General features: G+C 34.1%; 2 protein-coding genes across 2 annotated transcripts; both read left to right on the top strand.

The window, feature by feature from the left end:
* The first annotated feature begins 7,329 nt into the window (after nt 1-7,329).
* On the top strand, nt 7,330-8,352 carry LOC139900138 (uncharacterized). The gene has a single exon (XM_071882938.1). The coding sequence runs from the start codon at nt 7,330-7,332 to the stop codon at nt 8,350-8,352; it is 1,023 nt and encodes a 340-aa protein (XP_071739039.1).
* A 296-nt stretch (nt 8,353-8,648) lies between these two features.
* Nucleotides 8,649-12,117, top strand: LOC139900137 (uncharacterized). The gene is made up of 3 exons (XM_071882937.1): nt 8,649-8,852; nt 9,033-9,377; nt 12,097-12,117. Exons 1-3 carry the CDS (start codon nt 8,649-8,651, stop codon nt 12,115-12,117), a joined length of 570 nt encoding a protein of 189 aa, XP_071739038.1.
* Nucleotides 12,118-16,813: the final 4,696 nt, after the last annotated feature.

The following is a 16,813-nucleotide window of genomic DNA, read 5'->3' as shown; positions in this document are numbered from 1 at the left end:
TAAAAACTGCATTCAAGAAACTTATTTTGATGTAACATATTTGTATTGTAAACCATTATGTAATGGTCGTGTGTAAACAGGATATTTTAGATTATCATTATTTGATAATCTACGTAAAGCTTTTTAAAACCTTTATCTATGAAATAAAGGTTATGGTTTGTTTTAAAAATGAATGCAGTCTTTGAAAAACGTTTCATATAGAGGTCAAAACCTCGCAACAAAATCAATTAATATGGAACGTTTTTAATCAATAAGAACGGGACATTTCACTGTTAATTGTGGTACTGACAGTAAATTCTTCTTTAGGCCAGGGACAAGATACACCTTCTCGAGTTAGAGCTTTTGAGAGTCGCCTTCATTTGGAATTATTGTCTTTTCAATGTGAGAAATAGACAACCTTGAATTGTTGGCTGTCAACACGACTCTCTTTCCTTTGTAATCCTCCATTTCTTGCAACTTTGTCCTATCGTTGGTCATATGATTTGAGCACCCAGAATCGATGATCCAATCATCTTTGTAGTTTATTTTTGATTTTAAAGTTGTTGTAAGAGCTTGATCATCTATGTCAGCTTCAACAGAAAGTCCAGCTTCTGCATCCCATGTTTCCTCATTAATGGTTGCTTCGAATGTGACCTCTTTCTTCTCATCTCTTGCGGCGGCCACATTTCCTTCGAAATTTCGCCTTCTGGGGAATCTACAATCTCGAGCAAAATGACCCTTCTTGCCACAATTGAAGCATTCACCATTCTTTCTCTTATCATTTTCCCCGTATTATTGGCGATGATCTCTTCTTTGAGCTCCCCCTGAAGCGTTGCCTTTTGATTTTGGGTGACCCTTCCACCCATATGTCTTACTTTCTTTCATCGCCTCTTGTTTTCGAGATGTTGCTTTCTTCTTATTGGTGAAGAGTACATCTTCTCCGTCTTTTATGGTTACTTCATTCATCTGCTTGGCTAATGCCTCTTGATTAGCCAATAAATTCTCCAGCTCTATTAATGATGGTTGAGTAGGCCATCCTCTTACAGCGGCTATAAATCCATTATACTCGGATCTTAAGCCATGGATGATAATTCTCTTCATCCTTGCATCACTCACTTTCTCTTCAGGAGCAAGTTGAGATATCTCACGACAAATAGATTTCACCTTGGTGAAATACTGAGAAATAGATAGGCTTCCTTGTGAGATACCTGCGAGCTCATTTTCTAAGAGCTGGAGGCGTGCTTAATTCTTCTTTGAAAATAATTTTTCAAAAGTTTTCCACGCTGCCTTTGGTGTCTTCTCGTCACGGATGTGCTCCAATAGATCCTCCTCGATTGTAGTTTTCAGTATAAATAAAGCCTTCCCGGCCTTGATGTTCCATTTTCTCAAGGCTTCGACGTTTTCTTTCGGTGGAGGCGTTGTGTCACTGCCAGCAACTATTTCCCATAAATCCTGTCCTTGTAGGTAGGATTCTATACAAGTACTCCAATAACCATAGTTGTGGTTATTGAGACTCTTAATTCCACTGCTCGTACTTGCAAGATCTGCCATCAAGACGTCCAACGTCCAATAAACTTGGTCCCAGATCGATGAGCTTTCACAGTTCCTAACTGTGCTCCGACAGAATCTCCCTTAGGGCCTTGGTGTAAACAAGACGATGTAAACGTCCAACGTTTACCGATGAGTACCTCCACTAGCAATGGTCCCGAACAACCTGGCTCTGATACCAATTGTTGGAAGCTTAGACGAGCCCAACACACCCACTATAGAGGATCTAGACTATACTAGACTCACTACACCAACACTTTGACGTTGGTTAGCCTTTAATTTTATAAATCCTTAGTGCACAATGTACTTAGGCGACAGTGTCGACCATATATCTTTAGGCGGTATAACCGACCATGTATTATTTAGGCGGCAGAGCCGACCATATAATAAGAACAACAAAAGTGCACTAAGAACTTAAACACAAACTAAGGCTTGATCGGGAAACTTAACAAAAACACTTATATTAAATTACAATTACAATATTACTTACAAGCTTTCTCTTCTCTACTTTCGCTAACTCACACTCTTCTTCTCTTCTTCACAACTCACTTCTTATTTCACTCTCACAACTAACAAATGAACTCCTCACCTCTATTTATACTACTCCATAAAAACTTCTACACACTAGATATTTCCATGGATAAATATCTAGATATTTCTTTCACTTATAAATATCTAAATTATCTAAAATTTTCTTTTATATTATAATATCTAGATATTTTCTTATACATATTAATATCTAGATATTTTACATATATACATCTATTAATTCCATATTTTATAATACCAAATTTGCATTGTATTTTAACAAACAATTGGAACTTTCATAGAAATACATACAAGAGGCAAATTGTCAAATAGATTGTTTTAGTTGTCGATGAACATTTTTGCAGATGTGGTTCGTAGTCTCAGTGGACTGCATTATAGATTCGTTGCATGTCTTGTCTAGCCGAGAAGCTTAAATACTGCATAATATACTACTATAAACATTGCATACCACGTGATAATAATTCCAGTAAATGACCAAACATATCATTCAGTAATTACTGGCATGCATGCTTACACGCACTTAAATTGAATGAAAACATAAAGACATATACGCAGAGGCGAAACTAGGATTTTTTTCACCGGGGGCACACAAAAAAAATTAAACCGTAGCAATTTTTTTAAACAAAATTCGAAGATTGTGTGGCAAAAGTTGGAGATTTGGGGGCAAAAGTTGGAGAATTTGGGACAAAATTTGAAGGTTTTGGGGCAAAATTTGTAGTTTTCGGGGCAAAAAAAAAAATTTGCCGGGGACAAAGTCGAAAAACCCAAAAATTTTACACTGAAAAAAAAAATCCACTGGGGGCGGCCGCCCCCTCTGCCCCTACACACTTTCGCCCCTGCATATACGATTAATCAGACCCCAATGTTAACAAATTTAAAAGAATTCGAGCAATCTACACAGTATTTGTTAATTTTTGAACACGCAGAACTTGAGCAAAGGCCAATAACAAAGTTACCAAATGACAAGAAACTAACAAACTTCTTTGTTTTCTGTACTGAAGATTATTGTCTTTAGCAGATGCCTTGTTGGCTTCCTCCATTTGATGCAAAGACGTCTCCAAGCATTTAACCCTATCCGTAACAGACCTAATTTCCTTCTTCATCTCTGCATTTGACTCTGAACATAGAATACACTTATCCTCCATTACATCATCAACTTGTGCAAATTTATTATTCTTCATGTCTTCAATTGTAGAACGTAACATGCTGTTCTCATTCTTAATAGCTTCATTACATGCCTCTGCATGGTGTAGCTTAACTTTAACATCATTAACCTCTTTCTCAACCAAAATCACCTTCTCACGCGCATCCTCGAGTTCCCGACACTTATCTTCAAATTTAGCTTCTCGGCGAACTGTCCTGTGAAGATAGAACTGTAACAACTTCATTTCATCTGATAATTCTCTAAAAGTTTCCATTAAGACGACAGATGTGTTGTCTGCTTCATACAACTTCTCTAACACCCCTTCACCTTCCTGTTAGCATAATTTACTTGTCCTTGTAACAAGTGCAGCCTCATCGTTAGGGTTTCTTCAAACGATTGCTCCAAGGATTTTTCAGAAACACCACTGGACTCAAGAGATGCTTCTTCTTCATAATTGGTGGGGTCATCCTTAGAGAAATCTTCATCATATTCTTCGTATAACGATACTGACGACTCTGGAAGCCGCTCACAAGTTCGAGGTAAATGACTAAGAATATCAGTACGATATTGTTTCAACATCTCATCAGGCCACGTAACAAACACACAAATTTCACCCGATGACGGGACCACTAATAATTCTTCATTCATTGCCATCTCGGATACTTCTTCTAAAGAAAGACGGCCGGGTGTCAAATGGAATTTAAAGCCTTCATATATATAAGATGCTTCTAGGACACGAAACGGTTTGAGTAACTTGAGATATTTCTGACGTGTCTCGATACCGTTGCAATGCAATGATCTGGATGAATCCTGGATACCATAGGAATCCCAAACCCTCTGAAAAGTGAAAACTCTGTTACCGTTGATCTGAATCTATAACCAAATGTAAACAATTAATTGATTAATTGCAAGAATCATGTGTGTTCGTTTTCATTTGAATCTATTATTATTATTACTTAACCCAAACTATATTGTAATTTTTTTTTTTATTTTAGTTTTTTATTTTTTTTACAGACGCTATAGTGTATATTTCAAACAAGTAATTTTTGGCCTTGGTCAGTTGTGAATAAAGAAGTGATTTTTGGTTACTAATTCCTTCATATTTATTGCATATCACAATTGTGTAAACACAACATTCGTTTTTTACTTATTTATTGTTAGTTCAAACTAATATATATGTGAGGTATTTAAGGGATTGATCCAACATTCATCTCTTTAAATATAAGCCAAGGCATTTCCTGTTAGATCGCATAGCCCAAATACAATGTCCTGCAATATAAGTCCAAGAGTCCATCCTTTTCTAAAACCAATTGGTATTAGAGGGACTTCCCCTTAGACTTATATACATACATTTGTTTTTGTCTCCCTCTTATGTGGGATAGGTTTGCACCCCAACATTTCCATACCGCTTAACATTATTCAATTCAAGTATCTTGATCATCTTGTTAAGTTTTAGTTAAGTTCATTTTTTTTAGCAATATACAAAAGATTAAAAAAAATATACAGTACAAAACAACATGCTTGAATACGCATTGTTGGAAACTTCGACGAGCCCAACACACCCACTATTGAGGATCTAGACTATACTAGACTCACTACACCAACACTTTGACGTTGGTTAGCATTTAATTTTATAAATCTTTAGTGCACAATAATACTTAGGCGACAGTGCCGACCATATATCATTCAGACGGTATAACCGACCATATATCACTTAGGCGGCAGAGCCGACCATATAATAAAAATAACACAAGTGCACTAAGAACTTAAACACGAACTAAGGCTTAACCGGGAAACTTAACAAAAAATGCTTTTATTAATACAAAATACAATTACAATATTACTTACTTGTAAGTTTTTTCTTCTCTAACTCACACTCTTCTTACTTCTTCACAACTCTCACTTCACTTCTTCACACCTCACAAATGAAAACTCCACCCATATCAATACTACTCCATGGAACTTTCTAGACACTAGATATTTCCATGGATATATAAATATCTAGATATTTCCTACACATGAAAATATCTAGATTTTTCTACCATATACAACTATATAGATTTTTCTTTTACATTCTACTATCTAGAATTTTCTTTTATACATTTTCTATATCCATATTATTAAATTTGCATTGTATTTTAACACTCCCCCTCAATACAAATTTTCTTCCATCGGTGACTTGCAGACCATTCCAAGTGCTTCTCTAAATTTTACAAACTTTGGTTTACTTAAACTCTTAGTGAATATATCTGCAACTTGTTCATCTGTCTTTGTAGGCACCATCTTGATTTCCCCTTCAAGGACTTTCTCGCGAACATAGTGATAGTGCACTTCTATATGTTTTGTTCTTGCATAAAAGACTGGATTCTCTGATAGACGAATAGCTGATAGGTTATCGCAGAAAAGCTTTACTTGATAATCTGTTGATTGATGAAGATCTTCCATTAGTTGCTTCAACCACATAATTTCTTGTGTTGCTGATGCTGCCGATCGATATTCTGCTTCAGTGCTTGATAAGGATACTGTTGGTTGTCTCTTGCTGCACCATGATATTACTCCCGATCCAATACTAAACATGTATCCAGTTGTTGATCGTCGCGTATTGTCATACCCCGTCCTAATCTATTTGGACGAAGTCACCAACATCTGGTCCCATTGCGATGATCGACTCCAAGTAATGTCTTTAAAATGAGCAAATGCACAGCGGAAGATTTCTTTCATACCTGAGAATAAACATGCTTTCAAGTGTCAACCAAAAGGTTGGTGAGTTCATAGGTTTATCAAAAAACAATAAAATTCATCAATTTGATAGACCACAAGATTTAAATCCTGTATAGTACAAATGGGCCCGAATCCTATACCCACCTCTAATGTACATGCGATATCTTTTAAATACAGTACACCTTTCTCGTGTACGAAATCATCTTTCATAAATCTTAGTAACCGTACACATACACAAAAATAACATACACATAATCTGTGTATAAAATCATTCTCTCGATACATAACATTAACTTTTCATTGCTTTCATAGTTTGGCTTGGTAACCGACCTTAACATATAATGCGCATAATAATATCCCCAAAACAGAACATCTCGTCTGTATAATAATCATATAAACTTCGAAGTACTAAACACCACGCCCACTAGCCCTTCCGTCTAGTGAACATTCTGGGTGGGGGTGTTAAACCCGGTAGCTACCTTTAGGATTCGCGTCAATTAGGCGTGCACTAATTCTCAAAATTAGTGATGTTCCCTAATTCTTAGGTTACCAAGCAATAATAATCAGGGGAAAAATATTCATATCAATTGTGGCAATTATCACGTCCACATAATTTAATGGTGGCAATTATCACGTCCACATAATTCATTCGAGGAATGTTTTGCTTGTGTCTATCTCGTCAAACATTTATAAAAGCATTTCATGTATTCGCAGTTCAAAATGTATTTCAAAATCATTTAATAAAGCAGTTGTAAAAGTAGCGCATGTATTCTCAGTCCCAAAAATGTAAAGAGTAAAAGGGAATCAAATGAACTCACCTAATGTATTTTGTAGTAAAAATACATAGAACGACATTGAACAAGTGTAGGGTTGACCTCGGATTCACGAACCTATATCATTCGTGTATATATATTAATACACATAATCGTAGTCGAATAAGTTTATATATATAACCTATTAATGATATTATTTTTATATTAAATATATATTTATATTTCCTATATTCCTTTTATATAATAAAACATTGTGTTATGTTATGTGTGTTAAATATATATATTTATGTATTTCATTTGTTTATCAAAACAGTAGTTCAAATTATATTAAGTAAATATTAGTAAAAAAATAATGATAATAACATTAGAGTGGGAAGTTGGAACGTAGGAACTTTGACGGGCAAGAGGATTGAGCTTGTGGATATCTTTCTTAAGTGTAAGGTGGAAATAGTGTGCGTTCAAGAGACTAGATGGAAGGGACAGGAGGCGGTGGACATTAATAACTACAGGTTGTGGTACTCGGGCTCTAGGACAGCTCGAAATGGAGTAGGAATCCTTTTAGGTCCAACACACAAGGATCATGTTGTTGATGTGGGTAGGTTTAGCGATAGGATTATGTCGGTTACATTTATAATTAATGAGGAGACGTTCACGGTCATTAGCGCTTACGCACCCCACGTAGGTTTAGGAGAAGCGGAGAAGAAGAGTTTTTGGGAATTGTTAGATGAGGTTGTAAGGGGATGTCCAGCGGACCATCGATTGATTATAGGGGGCGATCTTAATGGTCATATAGGAGCGGAGGTAGAGGGATATAGGGGAGCCCATGGGGGCTTTGGGTATGGGGTTAGAAATGAAGAAGGGCGCTCAATTCTCGAGTTCGCCATTGCCCATGATCTGGTTGTTGCAAACTCTTTCTTCAAGAAGAGGGATGCTCAGCTAGCCACCTTCCATAGTGGGGGTCATAGTACCCAAATTGACTTTTTCCTTCTTCGCAGGGGTGACCTTAGGAACTGTAAGGACTGTAAGGTCCTCCCAACCTGGACTTGTTCATCCCAGCATAGATTGTTGGTCATGGAGTTAGGTACCCAGGGACGGGTAAACAGGAGGGCGAGAGAGGTACAACAACCCAGAATCCTCTGGAAGAACTTAAATGGAGAGAAGGCGGAGACTTTTAGAGCTAATGTTGTTGAAAGAATGGGTGCTGAAATGGAAAATGTAGCCTTTATTGATGCAGATCAGATGTGGAACAACCTAGCGTCCACTATTAGAGGGGTGGCAAAAGAATCCTTGGGAGTGGCAGTTGGGACGTCGAGAGCCCAAAATGGTTGTAGAGAATCATGGTGGCTTAACGACGAGGTCCAAACTAAAGTCGCGCTTAAACAAGTGAGGTTTCGGGAGCTCACCTCCTTTAGAGGGGGTACACTAGTAGACAGAACTAGCATAGAAAATAGTTATAAAGAAGCCAAGAGAGAAGCAAAGATCGCCGTTACACGTGCAAAAGATAAAGCTTACGAAGACTTATATAAGAGACTAGACTCTAAAGAAGGGGCAAACTACATCTACAGGATAGCCAAAGCTAGGGAACGTCGGCGAAGAGACCTGGTTAACATCAAATATATCAAGGATGAAGCAGGTTAAAGCATAGTGAAGGAAGACAAAATTAGGAAACGATGGGAAGAATATTTCTCATCCCTTTTCGATGGGGGAAGGACTAGGAATGGAGAGCCACATGGCTATGATATGGCCCCACAATACCAAAACAACTGTTTCTGCACGAGGATCAACCATGGGGAAGTTAGAGTGGCCCTACGCAAGATGGGGAGAAACAAAGCAGTAGGACCGGACCAAATCCCTATAGAGGCGTGGCGGTGCTTAGGCAATGATGGGTTAGGTGGTTGACAAACCTTTTCAACACGACGTTTAGAAGCGCAAAAATGCCAATGGAGTGGAGACTGAGCGAGGTTATTCCCATTTACAAGAACAAAGGGGATGCGCAGACGTGTAGTAACTATAGAGGTATAAAGTTACTTAGCCATACCATGAAACTATGGGAGAGAGTGATTGAGAATAGGCTTAGACGCGAGACAAAGGTGTCAGAGAATCAATTTGGGTTCATGCCAGGATGCTCCTCGATGGAGGCAATCCACATTATTAGAAGTCTTATGGAGAAGTATAGAGAGAAACAAAAGAACCTACACATGGCTTTCTTAGACTTGGAAAAAGCTTATGATAGTGTCCCACGAGAGTTGATTTGGAAGATCCTTAATAGTAGAGGTATCCCAGGTAGGTATATAAGAGCTATTATGGACATGTACCAGGGGGCGAAAACTCGCGTTCGGACGACAGTAGGATACACAGAGTATTTCCCAGTAGAAGTAGGTTTACATCAAGGATCTGCTCTTAGCCCTTTTCTTTTCGCTTTAGTCTTAGACGACCTGTCTCAAAGGATACAAGGGAGTATCCCTTGGTGCTTGATTTTTGCCGATGATATTGTTGTAGTATCGGAATCCCAGGATGAGCTAAACAGAAGGCTGGAGCAATGGAGGAATGCCCTGGAACAAAATGGACTGCGGATTAGTAGACTTAAATCGGAGTATCTTAGATGCGACTATGGGAGGATCGAAGATCACAATGATACTGTGGATATTCGTATTGGGGATCAGGTCTTACATCCACAGGATTCCTTTAGATACTTAGGATCAATGCTACACAAATCGGGAAGGATAGATGAGGATGTGTCTCACCGTATAAGAGTAGGATGGTTGAAGTGGAGAGCTGCGAAAGGGGTTTTGTGCGACAAGAAGATACCCCTTAAATTGAAGGGGAAATTCTTCAAGGTAGCGATTAGACCGGCCATGTTGTACGGATCGGAGTGTTGGCCAATGACGAAGGCCCAAGAGAGGAGGATGGAGGTGGCAGAAATGAGGATGCTTAGGTGGACGTGTGGTAAGACCATGCTAGACATGATACCTAATGAAATTTTTAGAAAGAACTTAAAAGTTGGGAATATCGTCAACAAGATGAGAGAAGGACGGCTTAGATGGTTTGGCCATGTAAGGAGGCGGCCACCCACAGCACCGGTCAGGAGAGTGGAAGCCCTCACGGTTGGCGGCGTAAGGAGAAGAGGTAGACCTACACGTAGGTTGGAGGATAGACTGAAGCTTTACATGAAGGAGCTTTTATTGACCGAGGACATGACTTCTGATAGAAATTTGTGGAGGAGTAGAATTAGGATTGATGACTAGGTTGTATATTTATTTTATTTTATTTTATTTTCCTATTTTTAATTTTCTAATTAGTTTTATATATTTTTATCGTATGACTTTTTGCCTACTTGCTTTTGTGCTTCATATATGCTTTGTATTTCCATGTTTTTGTTTGTTTTTTTTTTTTTTTTCACATACTATACTTATACTTATTGTAGCATTTCGCAATTTGTTGTGTGCATTACATTATACTTATTTACATGTGTTATTGCACTATACCGTTACATGTTGCATTACATTATATCACATTAAACTACACGTATTTACATGCTACATGTCTTTATGTTTACATAGTTTACTTATATGTTTTATACTGCATATTATAACTACCTGCTTTATACCTACATGCTTACATACACATATTATACTTACACGACTTATTATACTTGCATATTTGACACTTACATTTTTCACTTATATGTTCTTTTACTTTACTTTGTTACATGCCATATTTATCTTTACATTTTACATGCTAAGGTTTCTTTTTTATCTACTTTACTTGCTTTTAGTTACTTCATTTAACGGATTTCATGGTTCTTCTGGCCGGAGGTCCTTGGGAAGCAGCCTCTCTGCCCTATAGTATAGGGAGGGACGACTTCCTCTACCCGTGGACCGATAGGTATCCGTGGGGGGAGGAATGACTTCCCTTTTACTCTAGGGTAGAGGAAAGACTGTCTACATCTAACCTCCCCCATACTCCACTATAGTGGAATTGGGTATTGTTGTTGTTGTTGTTGTTGTTAATAATAGCTCTATTAGTGATAATAATAATGATATTAATAATAATACTTGTAAAAATATTAATTTTATTGTTAATGATATTTATGATATTGATTTTTAGTAATTACATAATAATAATACTCGTGATAATAATAATAATAATAATAATACTTATGTTAATATTAACAATCCTATTATTTGTAAACAGATACTAATACTAATATTTACGAAAATAATAATAATTTTGTATTATTTTCATGTTGATAATTATCATAATCATAATTTTGATAAAAATACTAAAATGCTAAAAATTATGCTTTTAGTAATACTTATAATAATACTAATAATAATATTACTAATAATTATAATTCTAGTACCTAATGATAATAATAATTATAATAATAGTTATAATATTCATAACCTTTAATGATAATAATAATAACATTAGTAATACCTATAATTCTTATAACTATGATATTAATAATAGTATTTACAATAATACTAATAATAACAATAATAATACTAATAATAACAATAACAATAATAATCATAGTAATAACAATAATAATAATAATAATAATAATAATAATAATAATAATAATAATAATAATAATAATAATAATAATAATAATAATAATAATAATAATAATAATAATAATAATAATAATAAAACTATAATAAGAAGTCTACCTTAATTGGAATGTGTAAAAAAAAAAAACTGTCCATGCCGGGACTTGAACCCGAGACCTCTCGAACACCTCTAACATTCCACACCAGTCGACCACTTCTGTCTTTCTGTTATAATAACCTAATTTTTATTTATTTAACCCACATTCGTGTTCTATCTTCTCCTTCATCATCCTCAAAATCAATCGACTGGAAATATTTTCAATAATCATATTAGCGAATTTTCAGGTTTGAAATAGACTGTGAAATCGAAAAGGAAATAATAATATGTGATTGAACTTAATAGAAAAGAAAATAAAAAATAAAAAAAATACCTGCTGCTGTGACCGTCGCGTTTAAAAAAAAAATATTGCTTTCAAATTTTGAAGATGTTTTACATAATATTTACAACATGAAATGTGTTGTAATTCATCATTAAAAACTTTATGTATCGTTAAATTCATCAGAAACACCGAAACAGGTTCGAATTTTGGGATGAACACAAGGTTGACTTTTTAGAAAATAAACTTTGACTTCAAAAATTCATCTTTGATTTGAAGAATTGGAATTTCATATTTTGCAGATAGATTAAACAAATGATTCCTAACATGATGGCATTTAAGGATTTGGATAATTGATTTGTTTTGAATTTTTGGCTAAAAAAAATGGAATACAGAGGAACCGCCGGGTTTTATAAAAAAAAATCCTGTTAATCAATTTTGTTTTGCAGAAATCGATTATAAGTAAGTGATCGATGGGGTTGGTAGTACTAAAAATTGATGGCCTTGTTTGTATCCTGAATTATTTCTACAACTCCTCACGGGTAAACAGATAGCAGGTGAGGAAAACTAAAAAAAATAATAATAAAAATAGAATGAGATGGAATAAACGCGTTATATTCAGTATTTTATGTACATATATCCGTATTTATATAATTTGTATAAATCCATATTTATATATCTCTATTTATGGTTTATAATAAATCTTATTAATTATTAAACATAACTATTTTAATAATACTTTAATTTTATAAATAATGATAATAAAAATTTATAATACTATACTAGTAATAATAATATTATTATTAATGATGATAATAATAATAGCTATACAATTTATATGAATAATATTAATAATAATAATAATAATAATACTAATTATAATAATACTAATATTAATATTAATAATAATAATAATAATAATAATAATAATAATAATAATAATAATAATAATAATAATAATAATAATAATAATAATAATAATAATAATAATAATATTAGTAATAATAATGATACTATATCAACTTATATATCAAGTTCATATATTTAGATAATATTAATAACACTAGTATTTATTTTAATATTGAAAGTAATAATAACATTATTATAATAACTATATTTATAATAAAATCTTATATTTTAATATTATATATTATTGTTTCGATAATACATCTTTATATTATACATTATATAATAAGTTATCGTAAGTATTAAGTTTTATATATTCTAACATATATTAAAATATACATATAATGATAATTATATATAGAAGTCATATATTTATATATATAGATTCTTTTTTTTTAATTACAACTTAATTATTTATATATATATAAATGTTATCTACACACCAATGTTCGTGAATCGTCGGGAATAGTCAAAGGGTAACTGAATATATGAAATATAGTTTCAAAATTTTTAAGACTCAACATTATAGACTTTGCTTATCGTGTCGAATTAATATAAAGATAAAGTTTAAATTTGATCGGAAATTCCCGGGTCGTCACAGTACCTACCCGTTAAAGAAATTTCGTCCCGAAATTTGAGTGGAATGGTCATTGATAACAATAAAAATGTTTTCATGACGAATATGAGTTGATAAGTTGAGTTTTATCATCATTGAGTAATATGGATAAAAATAATTCGATTATTCGAAGAGTACGAATGAAGCTATCACTAAAGATTGAAATAGGAAAGTAAAGATTCATCTTAACTTTTGACAGAGTCAGGGTTGAATTCCGGAATTCAAGGAATTAAAGAAAATCTTCGAAATCTATAAGATCTGATTCTTCGGGATTTAAGGGATTTAAGATCTCTTTAATTAAATGCGGTCATCTTGCCTCGATTACTCTGTCTGATATTCCCACTATAAATTAAAGTCTTCCGTTCCATTATTCTCACCATTCATATACTTTCTTTCTTAGTTCATACATCCAAAAGATTGTGAAAATGCTTAATCCCATTCTAATCCTTGATATTTTTCTAGTTATCATTTCTGTCATCCTTCTTTTTAATCTTTCACCAGAAAAATCTGTTTACTTCTACTTTTACCTTGGGGTGATACTATTCTTGATTATACTGTGTCTTTATATTGCTATTCGTATTAACATCCACGGTTTGTAACTTCTGTATTATTGTTGAGTTTTATATTTCTTTTTATATTTCGGAGCTCCATGCTCTTGCTTTCTCTTCCCGGCTTCAAGTCAAGCGGATAATGGCCCAGAATTCATAGGTATGGAGTTTCGAATGGACACGACTAATGTTCTAAGAGAGAGATTGTAACAGCACGATCTTGATTGGTTAAATTATTAGAATTTAATATAAAAGATAGAACTATCAGGAAGATATGTTCTTGATATGTTTAGAGATTAGATAGAATGTAAGAGTCGTGTAACATGGCACATGATGACGTTATAGTCTGTGAATCATCACGTTTCACTAGAAACTCAGCATGACTTACTTTAATATAATCACGTTGATCAAGTGTCATTATATTATACTAACTCGTGCATCAGTTCCCAACACTACTTCAAAAACATTCATAGTTTAAACTAGAAAGTTTATAGAATATAGAAACTAAACAGTTTCCTATATGATGTAACACTGATATCACGAAAAAATAAATGATTTCAGATAAGGATAGTTATGAAAATATCTTCAGAAATATCGTAGATATTTATGACGATATTTTGGAATTTCTAAAATCGAAGGTTGATGAAGAAAATTTGTCCACAAGAGTTTAGAGTCAGGAGTAAGGTATTTTCTAAAGATTTCATCGGATACAGAATTATCTGGATTCTTTATGTACAAGTTTAGCCCTTGTGATTTGTCCACGACCTCCTTCATGGTTTGCTCAATTCGTTTTCCAGTTCCCACTTTTCTGAGCTTTACCAACATACTATTCTTTATTATCAAACTTCTGGCTGTTAAGATTGTTTACAGTTTTTTTTTTTAGTGCTTCATTTAGCTTTTTCAACATTCCGAGTATTGATTCGTAGACTGGGTGCTTTTCAAAATTTCATAATGGAAGATCATAATTCTAATAGATAAATGTTATATGTATACATATAACTATTGATGTAGAAATGCTGCGAGATTCGAAATACAGATTGCTGATTACTGGTAATTGGTATGGCAATTCTCGTTGCAGGGTGCGAGTGAATATATGATAGGGTTTCGATGAATATAATGATTTTTTAGAAATTCAAAGATTAACGAAGTTGTTGGTAAGTTTACTGCTAACCTGGTGAGATATAAACGGTTCTTCAGTAATGGTGACGGAAAAAAAAACGTATACATCAAGGTTATAATAAGATGGTTTCGAACGAAAAGTCGAAGTTGACTTGTTGGAGCTGTGACAAAATTGACTAATTTGAAAAGGATTTGCATTGTTATTTTTGAAAATAACAATGCCAAAGGAGCTAGTACCGATACGTGTTAAATGTTTACTCAGGTTCCGAGAGTTCTTCAGGTGCATAACTATATGCATAAATCTTTCCTTCCGTAGATGAGGTGCAGTTGGTTCATCCTCTCAATTGAGGTGTTTTCAAGAATTATGAAAGGTTTGAACGCAGATTGTAATCGTCAAGATACAAATGAGGTTTAAGATGAAATCAAGTGGCAAACTTGAAGAAATATTTAGTTTCATATGTTATAATCAATATTTTAATTCATTTTAATTGTTCAATATTATCAGTCCACAGTTGAAAGTCCAATAATTCATATATAGTTTAATATATAATATTCGAATTAATTTATATGTATCGTGACCCGTGTACATGTCTCAGACTCAATCACAACTCAAACTATATATATTATTGTAGAATTAACCTCAATCCTGTATAGCTAACTCTCGCATTACTACATATAGAGTGTCTATGGTTATTCCAAATAATATATATAGATGCGTCGATATGATATGTCAAAACTTTGTATACGTGTCCCGATATTTAAAGTGCGTAAAATAAATAACAGAAATTAAATGACGATAAATAAAATTACAAGAATATAAATTGTGATAATTAAAATGTAATCAGTTAGCTAGGAACAGTTAACTAGGAACAATTAGCGTGGATTCTTAACAAAATTTCTCATAGTTAATTCGTTTGTTTCTAAAAAAAAATATTTTGCCCAATGTTTTCTTCATTATGCCACTTGTTGGATTCTGGTAAATCAAAATCCAAATATGAAATTGGATGAATATGGTTATTCTGCGGTGAACGGATTCGTATCTCTGTAGATGTAAGTAGGATAATAAATGCATGTTGAATCAGATTTGAAAGAATGTACAGTGTAACTTATTAATGTGAAATCTAAATATTCCTCGGGTATTACCTACCCGTTAAAATATTTTCACCATTAACAGTTTGTACAAAATAATTTTTAATTACCATCTTTATTAAAACATATATACATATATATTTTCTTCATATGTAATCATGGATTTAATGAGTCAATATGATATTAAACTCATTTAGTTTACCGTTAGAACGAGAATATATATAATCTCTAATAAAGATAAATGAGGTAGAACGATGCATAGAACGAAGATTATACTCGAAGTACAGATGGTGATATTGAGGCGTGTGATGTTGAAACTTGGGTTGTTGGTGGTACTGGTGTTGCCGGTGTTGTTGCTGAAGCTGGTAGGTTTTGCACCACGTTTTCCAAATTGATTACTCGAGCGCGAAGTTCGTTGACTTCTTCCATTATTCCGGGATGATTGTCGGTTCGGACGAGCGGATGAATAAGATCTAGAATTTTAGATAGAATATAATCGTGGTGATATACTCTGGAAAGGAATATGAAAATGATGTTTCGAATAGGTTCGCCGGTAAGTGCTCCAGGTTCCTTGCCAAGAGTGCAGGTTGGTGGGTGGAAAGGATCGCCTTTTTCTCGTCTCCATCGGTTAAGTCGACTACGACCCCATCAGATGAATTAGGGATGGCTGATTGATTGATTCATTCTGGCGACGCTGCTTTCGGAGCTTAGGTGAACATCCATATCGGAATAGCTGTCGGAATAACTATCGGAATAGCTATCGAAATCTGAGGGACTCGAACTGGTTGAGGGATTCATCTCGTACGATCAGATGAAGGATTTTTGATAAGAAATAGATTATAGGATGTAGATTAGTACCCTACAATACATAATCTACATATGCATATA

The sequence above is a fragment of the Rutidosis leptorrhynchoides genome, chromosome 3, assembly GCF_046630445.1.
Source record: "Rutidosis leptorrhynchoides isolate AG116_Rl617_1_P2 chromosome 3, CSIRO_AGI_Rlap_v1, whole genome shotgun sequence".
NCBI classification, from domain to species: Eukaryota; Viridiplantae; Streptophyta; class Magnoliopsida; order Asterales; family Asteraceae; genus Rutidosis; species Rutidosis leptorrhynchoides.
This window is presented reverse-complemented; position numbering and strand designations above follow the sequence as displayed.